This window comes from Coregonus lavaretus, assembly GCF_964263955.1.
Source record: "Coregonus lavaretus genome assembly, chromosome: 36".
Lineage (NCBI taxonomy): Eukaryota > Metazoa > Chordata > Actinopteri > Salmoniformes > Salmonidae > Coregonus > Coregonus lavaretus.
Window position 1 is genome coordinate 22896778 of NC_140023.1, and position 26125 is coordinate 22922902.

The 26125-nt window shown below is 42.6% G+C and overlaps 1 protein-coding gene across 1 annotated transcript in view; it reads right to left on the bottom strand.

Annotated features, from left to right (window-relative positions):
• Nucleotides 1–26125, bottom strand: part of LOC311110826 (insulin-degrading enzyme-like) — a 44135-nt gene that overhangs the window by 13999 nt on the left and 4011 nt on the right. The window contains exons 4-17 of the mRNA XM_084153406.1: nucleotides 25687–25856; nucleotides 23740–23862; nucleotides 21359–21471; nucleotides 21036–21198; nucleotides 20455–20547; nucleotides 18718–18809; nucleotides 18138–18218; nucleotides 17645–17748; nucleotides 13799–13901; nucleotides 11858–11980; nucleotides 11306–11388; nucleotides 10860–11004; nucleotides 6857–6967; nucleotides 6533–6653 (exon numbers count right to left, since the gene is read on the bottom strand). Coding sequence (XP_084009532.1) covers nucleotides 6533–6653; nucleotides 6857–6967; nucleotides 10860–11004; nucleotides 11306–11388; nucleotides 11858–11980; nucleotides 13799–13901; nucleotides 17645–17748; nucleotides 18138–18218; nucleotides 18718–18809; nucleotides 20455–20547; nucleotides 21036–21198; nucleotides 21359–21471; nucleotides 23740–23862; nucleotides 25687–25856 — 1625 coding nt within the window. The remainder of the gene's footprint in view (nucleotides 1–6532; nucleotides 6654–6856; nucleotides 6968–10859; nucleotides 11005–11305; nucleotides 11389–11857; nucleotides 11981–13798; nucleotides 13902–17644; nucleotides 17749–18137; nucleotides 18219–18717; nucleotides 18810–20454; nucleotides 20548–21035; nucleotides 21199–21358; nucleotides 21472–23739; nucleotides 23863–25686; nucleotides 25857–26125) is intronic.

The window sequence follows — 26125 nt, forward strand, 5'->3', positions numbered from 1 at the left end:
AACGCAACATACAATAATTTACTGAGTTATAGCTCATATAAGGAAATCCGGCAATTTAAATACGTAAATGCATTACGCCCTAATCTATGGATTTCACATGACTGGGTGGACCTGGGAGGGTATAGGCCCACCCACTTGGGAGCCAGGCCGACCCACTGGGGAGCAAGCCCCAGCCAATCAGAATGGCTGAGAGGTTTATCCCACAAAAGGGCTTTATTACAGACAGAAATAATCCTCAGATTCATCAGCAATCCGGGTGGCTGATCTCAGACGATCCCACATGTGAAGAAGTCAGATGTGGAGGTCCTGGGCTGGCGTGGTTACACGTGGTCTGCGATTGTGAGGACGGTTTGACGTCCTGCCAAATTCTCTAAAACGACGTTGGAGGTGGCTTATTGTAGATAAATGAACATTACATTCTCTGGCAACAGCTCCGGTGGACATTCCTGTAGTAGAAATGCCAATTGCACATTCCCTCAAAACTTGAGACATCTGTGGCATTGTGTTGTGTGACAAAACTGCAGCCTTTTATTGTCCACAGCACAAGGTGCACCTGTGTAATGATGCTGTTTAATCAGCTTCTTGATATGCCACACCTGTCAGGTGGATGGATGATCTTGGCAAATGAGAAATGCTCACTAACAGGGATGTAAACAAATTTGTGCACAAAGGTTGTGCACATGGAGCATTTCTGTGATCTTTTATTTCATGGGACCAACAGTTTACATGTTGCAATTTTATTATTGTTCTATTTTTTTATAGATACAGTACCAGTCAGAAGTTTGGACACAACTACTCATTCAAGGGTTTTTCTTTATTTGTACTATTTTCTACATTGTAGAATAATAGTGAATACATCAAAACTATGAAATAACACATGGAATCATGTAGTAAGCAAAAACGTGTGAAAACATCTCAATATATATTTTATGTTTGAGATTCTTCAGCGTAGCCACCCTTTGCGCGCGTATATATATATATATATATATATATATATATATATATATATATATATATATATATATATATATATATATATATATATATATATATACACATACATACACATACAGTGGGGGAAAAAAGTATTTTGTCAGCCACCAATTGTGCAAGTTCTCCCACTTAAAAAGATGAGAGAGACCTGTAATTTTCATCATAGGTACACGTCAACTATGACAGACAAATTGAGAAGAAAAAAATCCAGAAAATCACATTGTAGGATTTTTAATGAATTTATTTGCAAATTATGGTGGAAAATAAGTATTTGGTCACCTACAAACAAGCAAGATTTCTGGCTCTCACAGACCTGTAACTTCTTCTTTAAGAGGCTCTTCTGTCCTCCACTCGTTACCTGTATTAATGGCACCTGTTTGAACTTGTTATCTGTATAAAAGACACCTGTCCACAACCTCAAACAGTCACACTCCAAACTCCACTATGGCCAAGACCAAAGAGCTGTCAAAGGACACCATAAACAAAATTGTAGACCTGCACCAGGCTGGGAAGACTGAATCTGCAATAGGTAAGCAGCTTGGTTTGAAGAAATCAACTGAGGGAGCAATTATTAGGAAATGGAAGACATACAAGACCACTGATAATCTCCCTCGATCTGGGGCTCCACGCAAGATCTCACCCCGTGGGGTCAAAATGATCACAAGAACAGTGAGCAAAAATCCCAGAACCACACGGGGGGACCTAGTGAATGACCTGCAGAGAGCTGGGACCAAAGTAACAAAGCCTACCATCAGTAACACACTACGCCGCCAGGGACTCAAATCCTGCAGTGCCAGACGTGTCCCCCTGCTTAAGCCAGTACATGTCCAGGCCCGTCTGAAGTTTGCTAGAGTGCATTTGGATGATCCAGAAGAGGATTGGGAGAATGTCATATGGTCAGATGAAACCAAAATAGAACTTTTTGGTAAAAACTCAACTCGTCGTGTTTGGAGGACAAAGAATGCTGAGTTGCATCCAAAGAACACCATACCTACTGTGAAGCATGGGGGTGGAAACATCATGCTTTGGGGCTGTTTTTCTGCAAAGGGACCAGGACGACTGATCCGTGTAAAGGAAAGAATGAATGGGGCCATGTGTCGTGAGATTTTGAGTGAAAACCTCCTTCCATCAGCAAGGGCATTGAAGATGAAACGTGTCTGGGTCTTTCAGCTTGACAATGATCCCAAACACACCGCCCGGGCAACGAAGGAGTGGCTTCGTAAGAAGCATTTCAAGGTCCTGGAGTGGCCTAGCCAGTCTCCAGATCTCAACCCCATAGAAAATCTTTGGAGGGAGTTGAAAGTCTGTGTTGCCCAGCGACAGCCCCAAAACATCACTGCTCTAGAGGAGATCTGCACGGAGGAATGGGCCAAAATAGTGTGTGAAAAACTTGTGAAGACTTACAGAAAACGTTTGACATGTGTCATTGCCAACAAAGGGTATATAACAAAATATTGAGAAACTTTTGTTATTGACCAAATACTTATTTTCCACCATAATTTGCAAATAAATTCATTAAAAATCCTACAATGTGATTTTCTGGATTTTTTCTCTCTCATTTTGTCTGTCATAGTTGACGTGTACCTATGATGAAAATTACAGGCCTCTCATCTTTTTAAGTGGGAGAACGTTCACAATTGGTGGCTGACTAAATACTTTTTTCCCCCACTGTATGTGTTATTTCATCGTTTTGATGTCTTCACTTTTATTCTACAATGTAATAAATAGTAAAAATAAAGAAAAACCCTTGAATGAGTACCATGGCTTGTGAAAGTATTCACCCCCTTGGCATTTTTCCTATTTTGTTGCCTTACAACCTGGAATTAAAATTGATTTTTGGGGGGTTTGTATCATTTGATTTATACAACATGCCTACCACTTTGAAGATGCAAAATATTTGTTACTGTGAAACAAGAAGAGAAAAAAACAGAAAACTTGAGCGTGCATAACTATTCACCCCTCCCAAAGTCAATACTTTGTAGAGCCACCTTTTGCAGCAATTCCAGCTGCAAGTCTCTTGGGGTATGTCTCTATAAGCTTGGCACATCTAGCCACTGGGATTTTTGCCTATTCCTCAAGGCAAAACTGCTCCAGCTCCTTCAAGTTGGATGGGTTCCGCTGGTGTACAGCAATCTTTAAGTCATGCCACAGATTCTCAATTGGATTGAGGTCTGGGCTTTGACTAGGCCATTCCAAGACATTTAAATATTTCCCTTAAACCACTCGAGTGTTGCTTTAGCAGTATGCTTAGGGTCATTGTCCTGCTGGAAGGTGAACATCCATCCCAGTCTCAAATCTCTGGAAGACTGAAACAGGTTTCCCTCAAGAATTTCCCTGTATTTAGCGCCATCCATCATTCCTACAATTCTGACCAGTTTCCCAGTCCCTGCTGTTAAAAAACATCCCCACAGCATGATGCTGCCACCACCATGCTTCACTGTGGGGATGGTGTTCTCAGGGTGATGAGAGGTGTTGGGTTTGCGCCAGACATAGCGTTTTTCTTGATGGCCAAAAAGCTCGATTTTAGTCTCATCTGACCAGAGTACCTTCTTCCATATGTTTGGGGAGTATCCCACATGCCTTTTGGTGAACACCAAACGTGTTTGCTTATTTTTTCTTTAAGCAATTTCTTTTTTCTGGCCACTCTTCCGTAAAGCCCAGCTCTGTGGAGTGTACGGCTTAAAGTGGTCCTATGGACAGATACTCCAATCTCCGCTGTGGAGCTTTACAGCTCCTTCAGGGTTATCTTTGGTCTCTGTTGCCTCTGATTAATGCCCTCCTTGCCTGGTCTGTGAGTTTTTAGTGGGCGGCCCTCTCTTGGCAGGTTTGTTGTGCTGCCATATTCTTTAAATTTTTTAATCATGGATTTAAAATGGTGCTCCGTGGGATGTTCAAAGTTTCGGATATTTTTTTATAACCCAACCCTGATCTGTACTTCTCCACAACTTTGTCCCTGACCTGTTTGGAGAACTCCTTGTTCTTCATGGTGCCGCTTGCTTGGTGGTGCCCCTTGCTTAGTGGTGTTGCAGACTCTGGGGCCTTTCAGAACAGGTGTATATATACTGAAATTATGTGACAGATCATGTGACACATAAATAAAGTCCACCAATCTAACTAATTATGTGATTTCTGAAGGTAATTGGTTGCACCAGATCTTATTTAGGGGCTTCATAGCAAAGGGGGTGAATACATATGCACGCACCACTTTTCCCTTATTAATTTTTTTGAATTTCTTTAAAACAAGTTATTCGTTTCATTTCACTTCACCAATTTGGACTATTTTGTGTATGTCCAATACATGAAATCCAAATAAAAATCCATTTAAATTACAGGTTGTAATGCAACAAAATAGGAAAATTGCCAAGGGGGATGAATACTTTTGAAAGGCACTGTAGGTGTGTCCAAACTTTTGACTGGTACTGTGTGTATATACAGTTGAAGTCGGAAGTTTACATACACCTTAGCCAAATACATTTCAACTCAGTTTTTCACAATTCCTAACATTTAATCCTAGTAAAAATTCCAGTTCGGATCACCACTTTATTTTAAGAATGTGAAATGTCACCACTTTATTTCTTTCATCACATTCCCCGTGGGTCAGAAGTTTACATACACTCAATTAGTATTCGGTAGCATTGCCTTTAAATTGTTTAACTTGGGTCAAACGTTTAGGGTAGCCTTCCACAAGCTTCCCACAATAAGTTGGGTGAATTTTGGCCCATTCCTCCTGACAGAGCTGGTGTAACTGAGTCAGGATTGTACGCCTCCTTGCTCGCAAACGCTTTTTCAGTTCTGCCCACATATTTTCTATAGGATTGAGGTCAGGACTTTGTGATGGCCACTCCAATACCTTGACTTTGTTGTCCTTAAGCCATTTTGGCACAACTTTGGAAGTATGCTTGGGGTCATTGTCCATTTGGAAGACCCATTTGCGACCAAGCTTTAACTTCCTGACTGATGTCTTGAGATGTTGCTTTAATATATCCACATAATTTTCCTTCCTCATGATGCCATCTATTTTGTGAAGTGCACCAGTCCCTCCTGCAGCAAAGCACCCCCACAGCATGATGTTGCCACCCCCATGCTTCACGCTTGGAGTTTGCCAAAAGGCACCTAAAGACTCTCAGACCATGAGAAACAAGATTCTCTGGTCGAATGAAACCAAGATTGAACTCTTTGGCCTGAATGCCAAGTGTCACGCCTGGAGGAAACCTGGCACCATCCCTACGGTGAAGCATGGTGGAGGCAGCATCATGCTGTGGGGATGTTTTTCAGCATCAGTGACTGGGAGACTAGTCAGGGTCGAGGCAAAGATGAACGGAGCAAAGTGCAGAGAGATCCTTGATGAAAACCTGCTCCAGAGCGCTCAGGACAACAGACTGGGGCGAAGGTTCACCTTCCAACAGGACAACAACCCTAAGCACACAGCCAAGACAACACAGGAGTGGCTTTGGGACAAGTCTCTGAATGTCCTCGAGTGGCACAGCCAGAGCCCGGACTTGAACCCGATCGAATATCTCTGGAGAGACCTGAAAATAGCTGTGCCGCAATTCTCCCCATCCAACCATGAGAGGATCTGCAGAGAAGAATGGGAGAAAGTTCCCAAATACAGGTGTGCCAAGCTTGTAGCGTCATACCCAAAAAGACTCGATGCTGTAATCGCTGCCAAAGGTGCTTCAACAAGGTACTGAGTAAAGGGTCTGAATATATTTATGTAAATATGATAGTTTTTTTATTTTAAATACATTTGCAAAAATGTCTAAAAACCTATTTTTGCTTTGTCTTTATGGGGTGTTGTGTGTAGATTGATGAGGGGGGAAAAACTATGTAATTAACTTTGGAATAAGGCTGTAACGTAACAAAATGTGGAAAAAGTCAAGAGGTCTGAATACTTTCCGAAGGCACTGTATGTACAACAATAGTTGAATAGGATGGACTTGGCTAGAATACAGTATATACATATGAAATGGGTAAAACAGTATGTAAATATTATTAAAGTGACCAGTGTTCCATTATTAAAGTGAGCAGTTATTTGTCACCCAGAGTCACATTGATTTATTTTCCAAGCTATAGCACACAATATTTTACATAGGGCAGGTTTTTCTAAAAAAACAACGAGTTTGGTCTTCCTTTTTGACATGGAAAACATATTGCGATACTGGTATCGTCACAGCCCTAGCACTAGGCAGGTGAAATAGGGACACGTTTATTTTTGGTAATAATGATAACAGACAGAAATGCTGTCTTTTCCCCAAGGTAAACTCAGCCTCAAGTGATACACAGGACGAGGCTCCATTGTGAACCCAATGTACTGAACGTACAAACAGTACAGCCTCCTCTTCCTACGGTAAGATTTTCACTGCAGAGAAATTACTGCAGCTCAGGGAGGAGCTCAAACTGGCTCAGTATTCAAATGAGAGTGGGGGAGAGATAGGAAGGGAGGAGTGTGTGTGTGTGCGCGGGTATGTACGTACATACGTACGTACGCATGCCCGCGTGTGTAGGGATGTGTGTGAGAGATAGAGAGAGAACGGCTCACCGTCCAGAGCCTCCTTGAGCTCGTCTTTGGTCCAGGCCACCTCTGTCATCAGCAGACGCAGGTAGTACATGGCATGCTGATGGGGTTGCTCCGCCCTGAAGTTGTTCAGCGACCTCATATACTGGAGGAGGGGTCAAAGGGAAACCAGGGATCAACGTTCAGCCCAGTCATATCAGGAGTCAAACACATTTCAAGGATAGTTTTGGTGTGCCATGGGGTCAAACAATATCAGAACCACAGAGTCAAAAACCAGCATCAGCTTCGATCCATTATGATATCATAGCCTGAGAACAGTTTTAAACTGGGGGGTGGGGCTCAGCTTACCGCTTCCTTGATGATGTCAAAGCGTTTCTCATCAATCTCAAACGCAGCCATCTTCTCAATGATCTTCTTCAGCAGGATGTGCTGCTTGTCATTGTAACCCTTCACTGAGAGCTGTGGGAAGGAGATGGAAGGAAGAGGGTGGGAGAGATAAAAGGTGAACATAACTTGATGTGGCATAGAACCTGTAGGAAAGAACAGTAAAATGTGTGTGCGGATTAATAAACAGCCCCATCGGTTAGGGAAACTAAAAAGGTAGTATTATTTTTAGACCACCCTCCTAAACCTCCCCTCCTTCCCCTTCCTCTAGGACACTGACTCTCCTCAGTGTAACGCTAACCACTTTCTGTCAAAGGGGACACTGAGTGCTGGCTGAGTCCTGAGCACAGTCTGTGAAATGGCCCCTCACACACAGCAGAGGGAGGCAGGCTGGGCCATGACGTTCCTCTACCGTGACTGTCACTGACCGCGCTAGCATCCACGCTAATGACTGTGGCATCACACACTAGCTCGTTATACACACTAGCTCGTTAGCACAGGGTGCCAACCCGGCATTGCTGCCACTGCAATGAACATTTTATGGGTCTGTAGCCAACTACTCAACTCTCTACATAGCAAGCATTACTCATTACCATCTACTGCAAATGCATTTCCCCTTATTCATCCAGATCTGTGACAAGCTAACAATAAGTGATCCAGTGAGTGGTGTGTGCATGCATGTGACTGTAGTATGTCCGTGTAAATGTATCAAACCAACCACACAGTGCTTAGGCAGAGCCCAGTCAAGGTTATATGAAGCTCTGCTTTGCACTATCATCCAAACCTTCAGGCGCCTTCATGAATCGGAAATACCATCAGGCTACAGCGTTTAGCTCTCGTAGTCACCCTCTACCTCCCCTCTCTCGTTCTCCCTGACACACACTGACACCAGTTAACTCTAAATCTCTTCCAACATCATTACCCTTGATGAGTCCCCAGCTAGTTTGTGCCGACTCAACTCTATTCCTCCTAAAGCTTGGAAAAGCTTAATATAGAGAAAACCACCCTATCATAAAGGTGTTTTTCTGGATTTTTTTGTTGTTATTCTGTCTCTCACTGTTCAAATAAACCTAACATTAAAATTATAGACTGATAATTTCTTTGTCAGTGGGCAAACATACAAAATCAGCAGGGGATCAAATACTTGTTTTCCCCTCACTGTATGTGTGATTGGATGGAATGGAGAATTAAAAGCATGTAGCATCAACCCATGAGGGATTAGCCTATAAAATGTATAATCCTATTCTTAGGTAGTCTCTTATTTATGACGTTGATATCACATAACAGTAGTGGATAACTTCTAACAAGCAGGCAAAATATCCTCATGACTAGGACTATGCTTCATTCTCCACACATAAGATACTGTATGACAGAAGTAAGCTTAGTTTGGATGTTAGACATGTGAGAGGAGTAAAATGAGTTAGTTAGAGTCAAACCAAACCACCACAAACCAAAGCTAGACAGGGACAGAGTGTGTACGATAGAAGACAAGCATCATTGCGCATCTCGATTCGCCATTAAAACAAACACATAGCAAAACCTAATTCCAATACTAAGCGATATGAAGATAGTTTGAGGACAAATTGGAAGGAGCTTTCGAACGCTATTAGCTATACGTACAATGCCAGCTCCAGTCTCTAACTTGCTATTGGGATCATGAGTCAGCAGAATTTACAGTACCTATACATTGTTTTTGGCTTTATTCCTTTAGGACTTGTGAAGGAGACCCGTACTGTTCTACTATCTGGCTGACATTGACAGTAATGAGAATTTCAAAATGGATGCCAAAGATGCATTAAAATAAATCAACAAAATGTGAGAGAATGTATGAAGTTCTATCTAGGTGTATTAGTTGGGGTGTGTTTTGGGAGTGATTCAGTGAAATCAACGGGGCCAAACGTGTCCTTCAAAACAGGCAGTCTGCTGATATTATAGTTCATATTTTAATGCAGACCTGATCAGTTGAACTTACTCTGTTGTCAGATAAGTATTGGATAAATGAATAGTTGATGTTCAACTTCATATCAGTTAAACAGCATTCCTTGAAGACTACAGTCGTGGTCAAAAGTTGAGAATGATACAAATATTAATTTTCACAAAGTCTGCTGCCTCAGTTTATATGATGGCAATTTCCATATACTCCAGAATGTTATGAAGAGTGATCAGATGAATTGCAATTAATTGCAAAGTCCCTCTTTGCCATGAAAATGAAAATCCCCAAAAAACATTTCCACTGCATTTCAGCCCTGCCACAAAAGGACCAGCTGACATCATGTCAGTGATTCTCTCGTTAACACAGGTGAGAGTGTTGACGAGGACAAGGCTGGAGATCACTCTGTCATGCTGATTGAGTTAGAATAACAGACTGGAAGCTTTAAAAGGAGGGTGGTGCTTGAAATATTTGTTCTTCCTCTGTTAACCATGGTTACCTGCAAGGAAACACGTGCCGTCATCATTGCTTTGCACAAAAAGGGCTTCACAGGCAAGGATATTGCTGCTAGTAAGATTGCACCTAAATCAACCATTTATCGGATCATCAAGAACTTCAAGGAGAGAGGTTCAAATGTTGTGAAGAAGGCTTCAGGGCGCCCAAGAAAGTCCAGCAAGCGCCAGGACCATCTCCTAAAGTTGATTCAGCTGCGGGATCGGGGCACCACCAGTGCAGATCTTGCTCAGGAATAGCAACAGGCAGGTGTGAGTGCATCTACACGCACAGTGAGGCAAATACTTTTGGAGGATGGCCTGGTGTCAAGAAGGGCAGCGAGGAAGCCACTTCTCTCCAGGAAAAACATCAGGGACAGACTGATATTCTGCATAAGGTACAGGGATTGGACTGCTGAGGACTGGGGTAAAGTCATTTTCTCTGATGAATCCCCTTTCCGATTGTTTGGGGCATCCGGAAAAAAGCTTGTCCGGCGAAGACAAGGTGAGCGCTACCATCAGTCCTGTGTCATGCCAACAGTAAAGCATCCTGAGACCATTCATGTGTGGGGTTGCTTCTCAGCAAAGGGAGTGGGCTCACTCACAATTTTGCCAAAGAACACAGCCATGAATAAAGAATGGTACCAACACATCCTCCGAGAGCAACTTCTCCCAACCATCCAAGAACAGTTTAGTGACGACCAATGCCTTTCCCAGCATGATGGAGCACCTTGCCATAAGGCAAAAGTGATAACTAAGTGGCTCGGGGAACAAAACATCAACATTTTGGGTCCATGGCCAGGAAACTCCCCAGACCTTAATCCCATTGAGAACTTGTGGTCAATCCTCAAGAGGCGGGTGGACAAACAAAAACCCACAAATTCGGACAAACTCCAAGCATTGATTATGCAAGAATGGGCTGCCATCAGTCAGGATGTGGCCCAGAAGTTAATTGACAGCATGCCAGGGGGCGGATTGCAGAGGTCTTGAAAAATAAGGGTCAACACTGCAAATATTGACTCTTTGCATAAACTTAATGTAATTGTCAATAAAAGCCTTTGACACTTATGGAATGCTTGTAATTATACTTCAGTATACCATAGTAACATCTGACAAAAATATCTAAAAACAATGAGGCAGCAAACTTTGTGAAGACCAATACATGTGTCATTCTCAAAACTTTTGACCACGACTGTACATTTGGCCATCCTTGCAGTGAAACCACAAGTTGGAACATAAACGGACAGGACACAAGAAAGGGAAGGGGGGCTCTAGGACCTCCCCATCTTCCTACAGACAGACTAACACACACAGAAACAAACGGCGTAGATAGACGGAAAAGATACAGCCAGTCTTCCACACTCAGAGCCTCAAGCTGTCAAGTCTAGCTTTTCCGACGAGGCGGTTCGAGGGAGGGAGGAGGGAGAAAGGAAAGATGAAGAGGATGATGCAGCCAGGGCTGATACGAAGGCCCAGGTTGAGAATGCACGAGGGAGGAACAGGTGGGTTTGGGGTCGCGGCGGCGATGGGAAATGTGGATACTTACATACATCCCATAGATGGTATTTTGGAGGTCATAGTTCAAGCCGGCTAGCTCGGCTGCATATGCATACTCGTTGAGGGAGTCCTTGAGGAGCTCCAGGTACAAATAGGCCATGTTACAATGTATTGGGTCCACATACGCAAACGGGCTGTAGAGAAAATGGCAGTGATGAATCAACTGTTAGCTACAACTTTACAGCCAGAAATCTCTCTCCAAATCACTGTCCTTGAAAAGCAAACAGTAGCAGTGTTGCTTATACATTCATTGATTAATTCAAGGGTAGGGATCAGCAGGACAAGTGGGTTCCCATGGGGTCCTTCCTAATATGATTTGAAATAGCAGTATTTGAGTCCTATAACTACAATAGTTTGTATGAGGAAAATAATACAAACGATTGATCAGATCATCATCTCATAAACTTGAACAGGGGCTGTGGTTTGTCTACCAACCTGAAGAACTCAAAGTTAAGGCATGCCTTTGGTAGGAAAAACTTGTCATCCTGCTTGAACCACACCTTGCTCATAGCAGTGTCCTAGAAAAAAGAATGCATGGTTACATTAGCATTAGCAGCAGATTCCATTGAGGAGAAAGGGCATGCAAAAAGTACTGCAGCCTGATATCTTCATATACTTGTTTTTACGAGGTATATCAACTGCTTTTGTATATTATTGGGTTGTGAACAGCAGTCACAAATGTAATACTGAAGCTAATATCTCAAAAGAGTTGTTCCACAAGAGATTCCAACCTGTCAGCAGTAGTTACCATGTACATCCTCTGATCAGAACACCTTGACAACAGTACTAAATACTTAACAACTCAATCCTGACACTGTTTCCTCATTGTCATATGAAAGCTTATGAACCAATTCAGACACTTGAAACACGCAGCAAAACGTTCAGTTCTGTCTAGCTGCTTGGCAATTTAAGTAAAAACTGTTTGTTAATGTAACACCACAACATTTTAGTCAATTAGCAGACGCTCTTATCCAGAGCGAGCCTTACCTTGATTAGAGTGGGGGCGGAGGGAGAGTCCTTCTCCAGAGGGTAGATCTCAAAGCTGGTGGGAATGAACTCATTCTTCATGGGCAGCTTGAACTTGCCATTGAGGTTGGCGTTTCCCCATTTCTGAAACACAGACGATTTAGCTAGTCCTCCTTGCTAAGTTGAGGGTTGGGTAGGGAATTTATTGATACGTGACTAAAGGCTTCAACACATCTATCCAACTATGGCCAATAAACTATAGACAAACTGTCCATGGCAGATTCAACATGACACAGGATCAACTTTGTCCAGTGGCAACCAACTACACACTAGGGTTCGGCAGTATACCAGATTTGGAAATACCCACGGCATGATTTCCAATACTGTCAAAACCATTTTCTTATTTTTTATTTATTTAGCTACTTAAGTAAATAGCTACAGGTTACGAGAAAGCAGATTGCGTTCTTCATTTCAACGGTCACATTATTTTTCATTATAGGCTAAATCCATTTGAAATCAATCACTTTTTGACAGCATCCCTTTTGATTTAAACAAAACTTTCCATACATGTCTGGCCATGGAAGAGGTGGTCAGAAAGTGATTTTTATTAAAACCTGAATGCCAAAAAATTCAGGAGATATAGGTGCTCAATGTTGACCCATTTTACATACCCCACCATACCATGAGACATCCATATCTTCATCACTTGAAAATATAGCTAGGTTGAGTTTGATATAACTTAAAAGCTTACAAAACAGCGTTGTCAAACTATTTTATAATTTCTTGAAAACAATGTTAAATTTTTTTGGGGGGGGACTTACCTTTAAAATCAATCATCAAAAAATATGTGAAGTCAGAATTGTGTAATATTCGCATGTTGTAGCTTAGACCCTACTTCACATCAGAGGTTGTGTTGTGCCCGCTATCAGTTGAGACACAACATGCTCTTGAATACAGGGTGGGTGTCACTTAAATCATAGAAATATAATTAATAGAATGGACCTATCCATTCAGACCACTGCAGTTTAGCTGATACACCATTGAAATTGAAATATAAACTTCTAATTACTACAACAAAGATGGTGTTCATGTCTTTTTTATTTCCTATATTATTTCAATAGGTTTCTTATGGAGGCTTGACACTAATTTAAAACAACATATTCCCATTCAAGTCAACATTCTGATGTGTGGACCTTCAACCATCTTTGTGGTACCATTTGAAAGTTGAAATGTAAAATTGTATTACCCTTTTTAGTACATTTATCAGCCAAAACATGACACCTACCCTGTAAGAGCATGTTGCGTCTCAACCGATGGGCACAACACAAACACCTTAGATGATGTAAAATAGGTCCTAAACTACAACATATGCGAATATGAAAAAAAATATTAATATATAAAATAGTTTGACAACCCTGTTTGTAAGCTTTTAAATGATATCTCAACCATTTATATTTTCCAGTGATGAAGACATGGATGTCTCATGGCATGGTGGGGTATGCAAAATAGGTCAACTTTGAGCATCTTTTATACGGTCCCCTGTAGCTCAGATGGTAGAGCATGGCATTTGCAACGCCAGGGTTGTGGGTTCGTTTCCCACGGGGGGCCAGTATGAACATGTATGCACTCACTAACTAAGTCGCTCTGGATAAGAGCGTCTGGTAAATTACTCAAATGTAATCGCAGATTGCCAATTTAAGCATTGCCAATGGACGATTTAAAAAGACGCCCAGTCAGATCTGAATCTCAAATCTGTCCTCTATTCCTTGTTTCCGTTCCTCCTACTGAAAATGCATTGAAGGAGAAGGTCCGAGAAGAGGAACAGCCGATCTTCTCCTACAATGTGTTTCGAGGATGAGGCAAGGAGAGGACGTGAGAAATCAAAGAAAGACTTCTGAGATGCACCCACAGGGTGATGGGTATATAGAAAAGCTGTCGAGTTTGAATGCATTTCAGTCTCACCTTGAGGACTTCCTCAGAGATGGGCTCCTGTTTGTAGTGCGTCCCATACCATTCCTCCGTCTTGTCTGTCTGCCCTTCAAACGACTTTGAGACAACTGCCACTCTGCAGGGAGAGGATGAGAGACAGGTCTCATTATTAGCATGTATAAACCCCCTTGTCAGATCGGTTTAGAGTCAGACACTCCATTTTCCGTGTGGCCTACGCTAGATTTGTAGCCGACCTTATGACATCAGCGCGAGTGCCTTCCATAGCCCTTTCTATATCAGTGTTCTATTTGTAGGATGCCAATAGTAGTGACTTAAGTAGAGTAGTAGTGACTGTGGTGGTAGTAATACTGCAGAATGTGTTATTGAGCTCCCCATGGATTCAGGTTCAACAGTTTCTGAAAGTTCTCTTAATTCAACAGTGGGAAGTTTAGGTGAATGTTAAAGGTCCAATGCAGTTTCTTTCTCAATATCAAATCATTTCAGGGTAACAATTAAATACCTTACTGTGATTTTGCTAAATTAAAATGTTCATAAATAAAAAAAATACAAATTTTCTTAGCAAAAAGTATTTGATCCCCTGCTGATTTTGTATGTTTGCTCACCTGACAAAGAAATGATCAGTCTATAATTGTAATGGTATGTTTATTTGAACAGTGAGAGACAGAATAACAACAAAATCCAGAAAAACGCATGTGAAAAATGTTATAAGTTGATTTGCATTTTAATGAGGGAAATAAGTATTTGACCCCCTCTCAATCAGAAAGATTTCTGGCTCCCAGGTGTCTTTTATACAGGTAATGAGCTGAGATTAGGAGCACACTCTTAAAGGGAGTGCTCCTAATCTCAGCTTGTTACCTGTATAAAAGACACCTGTCCACAGAAGCAATCAATCAGATTCCAAACTCTCCACCATGGCCAAGACCAAAGAGCTCTCCAAGGATGTCAGGGACAAGATTGTAGACCTACACAAGGCTGGAATGGGCTACAAGACCATCGCCAAGCAGCTTGGTAAGAAGGTGACAACAGTTGGTGCGATTATTCGCAAATGGAAGAAACACAAAATAACTGTCAATCTCCCTCGGCCTGGGGCTCCATGCAAGATCTTACCTCATGGAGTTGCAATGATCATGAGAACGGTGAGGAATCAGCCCAGAACTACACGGGAGGATCTTGTCAATGATCTCAAGGCAGCTGGAACCATAGTCACCAAGAAAACAATTGGTAACACACTACGCCATGAAGGACTGAAATCCTGCAGCACCCGCAAGGTCCCCCTGCTCAAGAAAGCACATATGCATGCCCGTCTGAAGTTTGCCAATGAACATCTGAATGATTCAGAGGAGAACTGGGTGAAAGTGTTGTGGTCAGATGAGACCAAAATCGAGCTCTTTGGCATCAACTCAACTCACCGTGTTTGGAGGAGGAGGAATGCTGCCTATGACCCCAAGAACACCATCCCCACCGTCAAACATGGAGGTGGAAACATTATGCTTTGGGGGTGTTTTTCTACTAAGGAGACAGGACAACTTCACCGCATCAAAGGGACGATGGATGGGGCCATGTACCGTCAAATCTTGGGTGAGAACCTCCTTCCCTCAGCCAGGGCAATGAAAATGGGTTGTGGATGGGTATTCCAGCATGACAATGACCCAAAACACACGGCCAAGGCAACAAAGGAGTGGCTCAAGTAGAAGCACATTAAGGTCCTGGAGTGGCCTAGCCAGTCTCCAGACCTTAATCCCATAGAAAATCTGTTGAGGGAGCTGAAGGTTCGAGTTGCCAAACGTCAGCCTCGAAACCTTAATGACTTGGAGAAGATCTGCAAAGAGGAGTGGGACAAAATCCCTTCTGAGATGTGTGCAAACCTGGTGGCCAACTACAAGAAACGTCTGACCTCTGTGATTGCCAACAAGGGTTTTGCCACCAAGTACTAAGTCATGTTTTGCAGAGGGGTCAAATACGTATTTCCCTCCTAAAAATGCAAATCAATTTATACAATTTTTGACATGCGTTTTTCTGGATTTTTGTTGTTGTTATTCTGTCTCACTGTTCAAATAAACCTACCATTAAAATTATAGACTGATCATGTCTTTGTCAGTGGGCAAACGTACAAAATCAGCATGGGATCAAATACTTTTTTCCCTCACTGTAGCTAGGACCGTCTGGGAGTGGTCTGAGTGGGGAGGGGAAAACTGAAAACTAGCTGTTATTGACAGAGAGGTTTGGAACTCTTTCTTATTGGTCTATTAACTGGTGATGTCACCAAGCAGGCCAAAACTCCATCCACCAAGACAGGCTGAAGTTTCAAGCTGTCTTTTCAAACAGGTCTTACACTAAAAGGGCATTATCATTTTCACAGAATTATTCCAACCTCACTGTGTAAATATATATAAAACACATGAAAATCACATTGACTACATTGGGCCTTTAAGGTAAATTTGCCATGAGAATGACTAAACGGAGTGTGTAATGGGAAATTTTAAATCACTAAAGGTCATATTTAGATTGAGTCTCTGTACCCCTACATGCCTGTATGGTTAATGACATGACTGAATAGTTCCACTCCTAGCCTAATGGTTGTGTGACAACATGTATGACCTTGGTTGTTTGTTATTCAAGTTGACTCAGTTCATGTTCAGGCAGCGTCAGCAGAACAGTGTCGTGGTATCTGAATGTTTGTAACCGAGGTGTACTTATTTCAAACATCACAGTGAGATACTGGCATTTTCAAAGCTAGGTAGAAAAAAGCTTATCCTGCCAAGTCCACTGAAAGAGGCAATGTAGGAAAGGAGAATGATTCAAATAAAAGTATTCCTCTGCATTTCATTGAGATATCCATATAAACACTACATGACCAAAAGTATGTGGACAACTGCTCGTCTCATTACAAAATCAGGGGCATTAATATGGAGATGTCCCCCCCCCCTTTGCTGCTATAACAGCCTCCAGTCTTCTGGGAAGGCTTTCCACTAGATGTTGGAACATTGCTGCGGGGACTTGCTTCCATTCAGTCACATGAGCATTTGTGAGGTCGGGCACTGATGTTGGGCGATTAGGCCTGGCTCGCAATCAGCGTTCCAATTCATCACAAAGGTGTTCGATGGGGTTGAGGTCAGGGCTCTGTGCAGGCCAGTCAAGTTCTTCCACACTGATCTTGACAAACTATTTCTGTATGGACCTCGCTTTGTGCACGGGGGCAGTGTCATGCTGAAACAGGAAAGGGCCTTCCCCAAACTGTTGCCACAAATTTGGAAGCACAGAATCGTCTAGAATGTCACTGTATGCTGTACCGTTAAGATTTACCTTCACTGGAACTAAGGGGCCTAGCCCGAACCATGAAAAATAACCCCAGACCATTATTCCTCCTCCACCCAACTTTACAGTTGGCACAATGCATTCAGGCATGTAGCCAAACCCAGATGAGTCTATGGAGATTGCATGGCTGTGTGCTCGATTTTATATACCCGTCAGCAATGGGTGTGGCTGAAATAGCCGAATCCACTAATTTGAAGGGGTGTCCACATACTTTTGTATATATAGTGTAGATAGTTGCTGGATGTACTCTTTTTCAAGGACATTACAAACGTGTTTATCAAAAGGCTCTTCAAACAGAAGTGTCATAGGCGTGTATTCTTAGTTGAGTGGAGCGCTGGTACCCTTGCAACACTGAGCCAATCTGGACTGCGCTGGTTTGATTATGCATCCGCCACAGTTGCTGAAACTATGCTGGAAAGAAGAATGTGAAAACAGAATAAAAAAAGCCAGTACAGTATGGTCTGGGTCGGCATGATAGTGTGAAAAGGGTATAGGAGAGTAGAGCAAACACGGTTAGTGACCTGGGAAAGAGCTGGAACTAACCTGACGTATTCTGGCTTCAGCTTGTCCAGCACCATCTCTATCAGGTCTGGCCTGAAGTCTTCCAGCAGGTACTCTGCTGCTAGGATCTCCTCCAGAGGGTAGTACTGCAAAACAGAGGACAAAAAAAGTTTACATGCTAACAATGGGGGAGGCATTTGACTAACACGTGCAGGGGAACACAGTTCACTGGAGCTCAGAACTGGTGCTCTGCTTATTTAAAAAAAGAAGAAGATTAACACAGAGGAATGAAAACCAACAGACACTGGACAACCTACCCTCCTCTATGACTGCCTTGCTACCATAGTAATATTTTGACTCTAGCAGGAATGGCAGTTTAATTTAGACTGGGGCTGAGTCCGCTGAATCTTTTCCCACAAAATAAGAGACTGGCAGACAAGGCAGTCTGATGACATCATTGTCATCAAACAGAGCCACGGAGCTGCAGTGCATCACCGTAGAGACGACCTTAAGAAATGGAGAGAGCACCACCTACGTGCAGTAATCCAGACACTTTGGAGGTGTAGCCACGAGGCCGCTCCTTGTCCTTGAACCTGAAGGCCACTGTGTTTAAGTCCTGCGGAGGAGAGACAAGTCACATGTCAATCACATGCAAATACAGTACTATTACATACAACAGAGGATTGAGCAACACTTACAAAAAGACAATTCAGATGTCATCCACGTGTTCTGTTAAATACACCAGAGGTTTAACTATGAGGCCAACAAAAAGACGATTTGAGTCTTAGTCTTGGTCCTGACTTTATTTTGGTTTTGTAAAAAGGACTATACATGCATGATTGTTTCCTGACAGCACATACACTGGCTACTAAGATAGTGAGTAGCTTATAGTCATTTTAGCAGATGCGCTTATCCAGAGCGACTTATAGGAGCAATTAGGGTTATGTCCCTTGATCAAGGGCACATGGACAGATTTTTCAACTAGTCGGCTCAGATTGGAACCAGCGACTTTTCAGTTACTGGCACAAAGCTCTTAACCCCTAGGCTACCTGCCACTCAGAAACTAGACTGAGCTCAGAGACTAGGAGTGAGTGGTACTACAGTGCAGTATTTACCTTGCACTCCTCGAAGACCCACTCCTGAGGCCCCTTCGTGCGCAGCTTCTGGATGTACTGGAACATGTGGAAGATGATGTCATCCACGTGCACTACAGAGACAAATGACATTTCAGCGCACATGGTTGAAACAGAACATACAGTGCATTCGGAAAGTATTCAGACCCCTTGACTTTTTCCACATTTTGTTTACGTTACAGCCTTATTCTAAAATTGATTAAATTGTTTTTCCCCCTCATCAATCTACACAAAATACCCCATAATGACAAAGCAAAAACAGGTTTAGACATTTTTTTTAAAGAAACAGAAATATCACATTTACATAATTCAGACCCTTGACCCAGAACTTTGTTGAAGCACCTTTGGCAGACTTGGGTATGACGCTACATACTTGGCACACTTGTATTTGGTGAGATCCTCTCAAGCTCTGTCAGGTTGGATGTGGAGCGTCGCTGCACAGCTATTTTTCAGGTCTCTCCAGAGATGTTCGATCATGTTCAAGTCCGGGCTCTAACTGGGCCACTCAAGGACATTCAGAGACTTGTCCCGAAACCACTCCTGCGTTGTCTTGGCTGTGCGCTTAGGGTCGTTATAGGGTCGTTGTCCCAGTCTGTTGTCCTGAGCGCTCTGGAGCAGGTTTTCATCAAGGATCTCTGTACTTTGCTCTGTTCATCTTTCCCTCAATCCTGACTAGTCTCCCAGTCCCTTCCGCTGAACAACATCCCCACAGCATCCCGTAGGGATGGTGCCAGGTTTCCTCCAGACGTGACGCTTGGCATTCAGGACAAAGAGTTCAATCTTGGTTTCATCAGACCAGAGAGTCTTGTTTCTCATGGTCGGAGTCCTTTAGGTGCCTTTTGGAAAACTCCAAGCGGGCTGTCATGTGCCTTTTACTGAGGAGTGGCTTCCGTCTGGCCACTCTACCATAAAGACCTGATTGGTGGAGTGCTGCAGAGATGGGAGAACCTTTCAGAAGGTCAACCATCTCCACAGAGGAACTCTGGAGCTCTGTCAGAGTCACCTCCCTGACCAAGGCCCTTCTCCCCCGATTGCTCAGTTTGGCCGGGCGGCCAGCTCTAGGAAGAGTCTTGGTGGTTCCGAACTTCTTCCATTTAAGAATGATGGAGGCCAGTGGGTTCTTGGGGACTTTCAATGCTGCAGAATTATTTTGGTACCCTTCCCCATATCTGTGCCTCAACACAATCCTGTCATCTCGGAGCTCTTTGGACAATTCCTTCAACCTCATGCCTTTTGCTCTGACATGCACTGTCAACTGTGGGACCTTATATAGGCAGGTGTGTGCCTTTTCAAATCATGTCCAATCAATTTAAAATTACCACATGTGGACTCCAATCAAGTTGTAGAAACATCAAGGATTATCAATAGAAACAGGATGCACCCGAGCTCAATTTCGAGTCTCATAGCAAAGGGTCTGAATCCTTATGTAAATAAGGTATTTGTTTTCTATTTTTAATAAATTAGCAAACATTTCTAAAAACATGTTTTCACTTTGTCATTATGGGGTAGTGTGTAGATTGATGTGGAATTTGTTTAATTTAATCAATTTTAGAAAAGGCTGCAACGTAGCAGAATGTGGAAAAAGTCAAGGGGTCTGAATACTTTCCGAATGTACTGTAAACCACACACAGACAGCTTTCTGTCATGAGGGTGTGGGCACATACACACAAACAAAGCACACACAAAATCAAACACAATCCCTGAGATCCTAATGCTTACAGAGTCCCTCCTCTGTCAGGTCCACATTGATGATGAAGAACATGAAGCCTTTGGCTCCCTCTTTCTGGCCTCCGACTAGCGTGTTTACCCAGCCTGAAGAAGAAGAAAAGGGCACAGCTCCCATTATCAATTCAAATACAAACACTTCTACACATATTCAGCAGTATAGACCCTTGACTGTTACAAAAATAAAAAAAGGAATTTAGGATATTTCTACATTAACATTTTAGTCATTTAGCAGAGGGTCCATAGCAACTTAGTTATCGCATTCATCTTAAGATCTCTAAGTGGGACAACCACCTATCTCAGTCATATTAAGTACATTTTTAGCTGTCAGTACTAGTAAAAATGTGTGAAAGTGTTGCTGTGGGATTATTTAAGAAGAGGTAGGGTTTCAGCCATTTTCGTTAGATGGGCAGGGACTCTTCTGTCCTAGCTTCAGGGGGAAGCTGGTTCCAACATTGGGGTGCCAGGACCGAGAAGAGGTTTGCCTGGGCTGAGCGGAAGCTGCGGTTTTCTACCATTCTATCAAGCCCTAAATCTTAAACTGAGATTCTCTTTATCACAGCCCTCTGGCCTACCTTTGGATTTGAGCTCAGACAGCAGGCTCCCTGGGCCCTCGTGGCCTATCAGGTGGCCCAGGTAGTGGCCTGGGTTGGACTTGTAGTACTTCTGCAGGTCTGGGATGGGGAACGTCACATACAGGTTCCTAATGTCCTTGATAGGTACCACTTTGTAGAATTGCTATGAAGGAAAATTAGGAATGAGATATTTGAATTGAGACAACGAAAAGTACTTCAGTTGCACAACTTTTCCATGGGAGTATGTATTCGATTGTGTATCCATATATTTATTTGTGCGTGTGAGTATGTCTCCTCTTGGGGGAAGAAACTAAGGAGCAAACCCTGAGGTGCTCCTCCTGGAAGGGGTGCTCGGGGAACACGGGGATAGGCACATTCTTGTTCTCCACTTCTCCAAACAGCTTGACCACCATGGTGGTGAGCTCATCTAATGATTCTGTGTGAATGAGAAAAAGAAAAGGGCGAGATTAGTTTAATTTATTAAGATACGCATCAATCTTCCTGGGTTCATACTCAAACCATTACAATTACAAAACAATTCAAATACACTTACTATACTGTAATTGTTATGTAGCATTTAATTGCATGTACATGAAGCACTGTTTTCATCCTGTAAGTTAGTTTATAATATTGTACAGTAACAGGAGAGGTCAATAATGCAAGCAAAATGTGCCCAGACACTATCACCCGTGTAGCTGTGAAAGCCATTAATGAAGTCATACCATTGTAAAACCAGCTGCCAAGTGCAGCCCATTTCATTTTACTATAGAGGACATGGTGTCACTAAATGCACCATTTCAACTGGGAAAGAACACACCAGTGACTCATTGGATCATGGCTCACAGAAGTGGAAAGGTGAACACAAGGGTTATTCAGGAATATTTTACTGGGGCTGGTGGGGACAGCGTATTAAAGGGGAAATAACTGCAACTGTAAAAGTAGACGTCTTAAATCACTTATTCTCTTTGGTCCTGATCCCTGCTCAGACTGAAATGTACTGTATTACATTCTAAGGCAGGGTTTCCCACTCATTTTGTTTTTTGGCCTAGCACTACACAGCTGATTCAAATAACCAAGCTTTGATTATTTGAATCAGCTGTGTAGTGCTAGGCCAAAAACCCCAGGCAATTCCATGTAATTGATCTATTCCAGAGCTAGCACACCTGATTAAACTTGTCAACTAATCCTCAAGCTCTTGAATAGCTAGTTCAGAGCTACAGCAAAATTGTGAAATGTCTTGGGGTCCCCGAGGAGAGGTTTGAGAACCACTGCAGTAGAGCACAGCACAGTACATTAGAGTACAGTATTAAAAAAAGTAGAGAAAGTATTTTCAACATTCATTCAGAACCAAAAATGAACCCAATTTCAACGTCCGAAAAATGTATTTTCAACATCAGGAAAATACATATTTTAAAACTTCCTGAAAAGACTTATTTTCACGTTTTATTCAGAACCTAAAATTAACCCAACTTCAACGTCTGGAAAATAAGTATTTTAAACTGAATTTTACTTACTTGGTTCAGATTTCTGGGAACACACTGAAAAGTAACTTGACACTGTTGATCAGTCAGCGCAAATTTGGATTAAAATGGCATGAAGAGAATTGCATTGACAGAGGAGGGTGTACTGAATTAATGCATCATAAGGTAAGGGCTGGAAATTGTTCAGGATGCTCGAGCAGCAACGTGTCTGTCTCATGTGTTGATCTAGCTAATTAGGTAGCTAGCATGTGTACACACTGCAACGCACAGCCAATGCCCTACTTGCATGTGCATTGGCCGGGTTTAGATTCAACATACAGTAGCTAACTGTTTCTTAACAAGACGATTTGTTTTATCAGCTACAGTTTGTGTTGTGAGAGGCTGATCTTGGTTGAGGAAATGTAGGCTAGTCTCGCGGCGAGACTTCCGGGAACACATGCGAAATAGACCAAGCAGACCAGGCTGGGGTTTGAGAAGTCAATGAGAAGTGAAAAATTCTTCCTGTTGTTAATTTTCTTGAAATCTAAAGGCACAACCTAGATTCGAGACAATGTCTTAAGTATTTGAACATGTTATTACTCCAACCTCGTGAAAGTGACATGTTTTCATTCTCGACAAAAACAACTTTATATCGAAGGAGTGCTTTTGATTTGACGGCTGCACATGCGCAGTTTGGTGCGAGACGACGTTAGACCCGATGACGCGTTTCTGCGCATGAGCTTCGCTAGCCAACGTCGCCATGACATCGCCTACAAGCGTGATCTGGGATTTCCATTGGAGAAGCAGTTTCTGCCCATCTTTGTACTGTACTGTCTTTGCTATAGTCTCGTTTTAATCCGACGTCTAGAATTTGAGCTAGGTAGGCGCTATCGCCCATACAATAATAAGTAATATAAGACCTCTACTTTTAGTTGGAAGTTTAAGTTCAAACTTTGTATGTCTCTGGACGGCTGAGCAAACAGATGACTGCAGGACTTGGCTGAGTGTTTTGGGGGCTCAGTCCCAGACAGTTACAGGAGAGGAGTATTAAGAAAAGCACTTCCTAGCCTTTAGTGTGACCTAAGAGAGGATGCGAGAGCTTTTAGCTCTGTATAGCTGACAGGTTATTTTCTACATCTAAACCAGCTTAAGATCTCTGATCCAGCAGCAACTCTCTGATTGTTACATATAAGTGGAGGTACGACACACAAACACACAGGCTAACACACCATACACACACTTACCTCTTCCCAGCACACACAGTCCCATGAGGTTGGAGGAGTAGTAGGTGGAATGGAATTTCAGGAGCTCCTGGCGGATGTCGATCCCATCCTTGGATGGCCTGGTCTCCAGAGTCAACTTGTTACCTGAAAAATCAACCAGATATAATTCTTAACCAGCTAGTCAATGCATGCACTAATATTTTTGTAATGTATGTACAGTGCAGTGAGTGCTTAACCTAATTGGACAAACGAATCGAACCTTTATCATTATATGATGTGTTGGAGAAAAAAAACTGTGGCAAAAATTAGGACATCAATGCATCAAATCAATTTGTAAAAAGCCAGAATTGTTGTCAAAGAGGACTTTATGAAACAGTCCACAGTGGGAGGGAGAATGCATCCACTTATAAGGAAAACAAGCTTGTTCTAAGAAAACCAATGTGTGAACAAAATTAATCCCAACAGTGATGCAACAGTGATCAATTCTGAGTAAGGCCAGCAGTGACAGACCGACCACTTTTCTGTCCTCTGTGGGACTAATTAGCCTACACAACCACAGCCCAAGTCTAGCACTTCATCTGTGGCAGGCTAGCTGGTGGGTATTTCCCTCTGCTAAAACAAATAACAGACAGAGCCACACAACATCTAGAACATCTGGAGAGATGTCAACTGTTAAAGGGGCCCTTCACCACTTTATAGGTGTGGTGCATGAAGCGGATGCGGCAGTGACGTTCCCCGTGACTCGTCCTCCATGTTAAACTGGAGCATTGCAACCCGTCTGTCTAGAGACTACCTTCCTCCCAGTCGATCCACAGTAGTAATGTTAAAGCCACAGGCCTCTGCTTGTCTCAGCCTTCCCTCTCTGGTGTTATAGGATGCAGGGCCAGGCCAGCGGCTGCAGATATACAGCCGACCCTCAGTGCCCAGATAACATTTATAGTTGGAATGGATTTTTTTTTAATGGCTGTCATTAACTCACAGGCAGAGGGGGAAAGATTGCTTGTACTGTTTTTTTCCTGTGGTATTTCAGCTTTATGACATTAGGTTCAGATATGTCATCTTCCATCATTCTTGTTTTAGGGCCTGTCTGACCTGCCACTGCTTTTTTGTGTTTAAATGCATAGCCCTTTGTGTGCTATGTGGACTCTCTCCTTGTATTCCAGTTGGCTCATTAATCCCACCTCCTCTCCCCTGTAACTATTCCCCAGGTCGTTGCTGTAAATGAGAATGTGTTCAGTCAATTTACCTGGTAAAATAAGGATAAAATAAAATTGTATCTAGGTGCTGTAGGCCCCGTGTAGCTCAGTTGGTAGAGCATGGCATTTGCAATGCCAGGGTTGTGGGTTCGATTCCCACGGGGGGCCAGTATGAAAATGTATGCACTCACTAACTGTAAGTCGCTCTGGATAAGAGCGTCTGCTAAATGAAAAAAAATAAAAAATAGCCTAAATATTCATTATCTCAAGCACCATAATGTCTACATGTGAAAATGAATTTGTGGTGAAATGTTTCCCTTTAAGCATTTCTAAGAATGTTATGTTTTTGTGAAGGATGTCATGACCCCGTTTGTCTCCAACATTCGTTTATTAGTGAGTGTTTCGGCCGAGCTGATCCAGTTTCTGTTATTAGCCAAAAATAAAGCTTATATAACTCAACACTGCCACCAGCTGGCTCTTCTGGGCTGGGAGCTGCTCTAAGTATAATCATGTGAGAACACAGAGAGAGAAAGAGTGCACATTCCACAATTAAAGGCTGAGAGGAATTGAGTTGTTTTATACAGGACTGCTGGGTCATGTTCATAACGGCACACTGTACATAAATGTTTTGCAACGGAAAATTAAGTACTGGTAGTCCCTCCTGTTTCAGTTTGTTGTATTAAGTTTTGTGCCTAACGAATATGACGTGGGAGGATACATGCTGGGTTGGGTTGACCCGTCTATAGTATGTGAGGTGGCATGACGTTTTTACCGGTCCCAAATTTGCTGAACGGGTGGTTGGGGTTGCCAGTGGCCTTCTCCAGCTGGAACAGCCTCCAGGCATCATTCATCAGGTTCTTCTCGTGCTCGGAGTCCACAGCATTCACCTCACGGTCCTTACAGCTCTCGTCAAACAACGGGCACAGGAAGAACTGAGCAAACCTAGAGACATACAGGACAAGACATTAATTTAACAAGTTAACATGCATACTAGGCAAAAACAGGAAAATAGGCTATTTAGATTAGAACACTGGGGCCACTGGATGAATTTATTCTGAGTATTAACTTGATTGTCCTGGTGAAGGCCTTCAGGTGATGACTGTGCAAAAGGTGTATTAGGTGTGTGTGCTATTTATTGTTCCAGGCCAGAGGTTTATGACTACAGTGAAATGTGGAAAATCACACGGTCTGAATTCAGAGGTATACTTTTC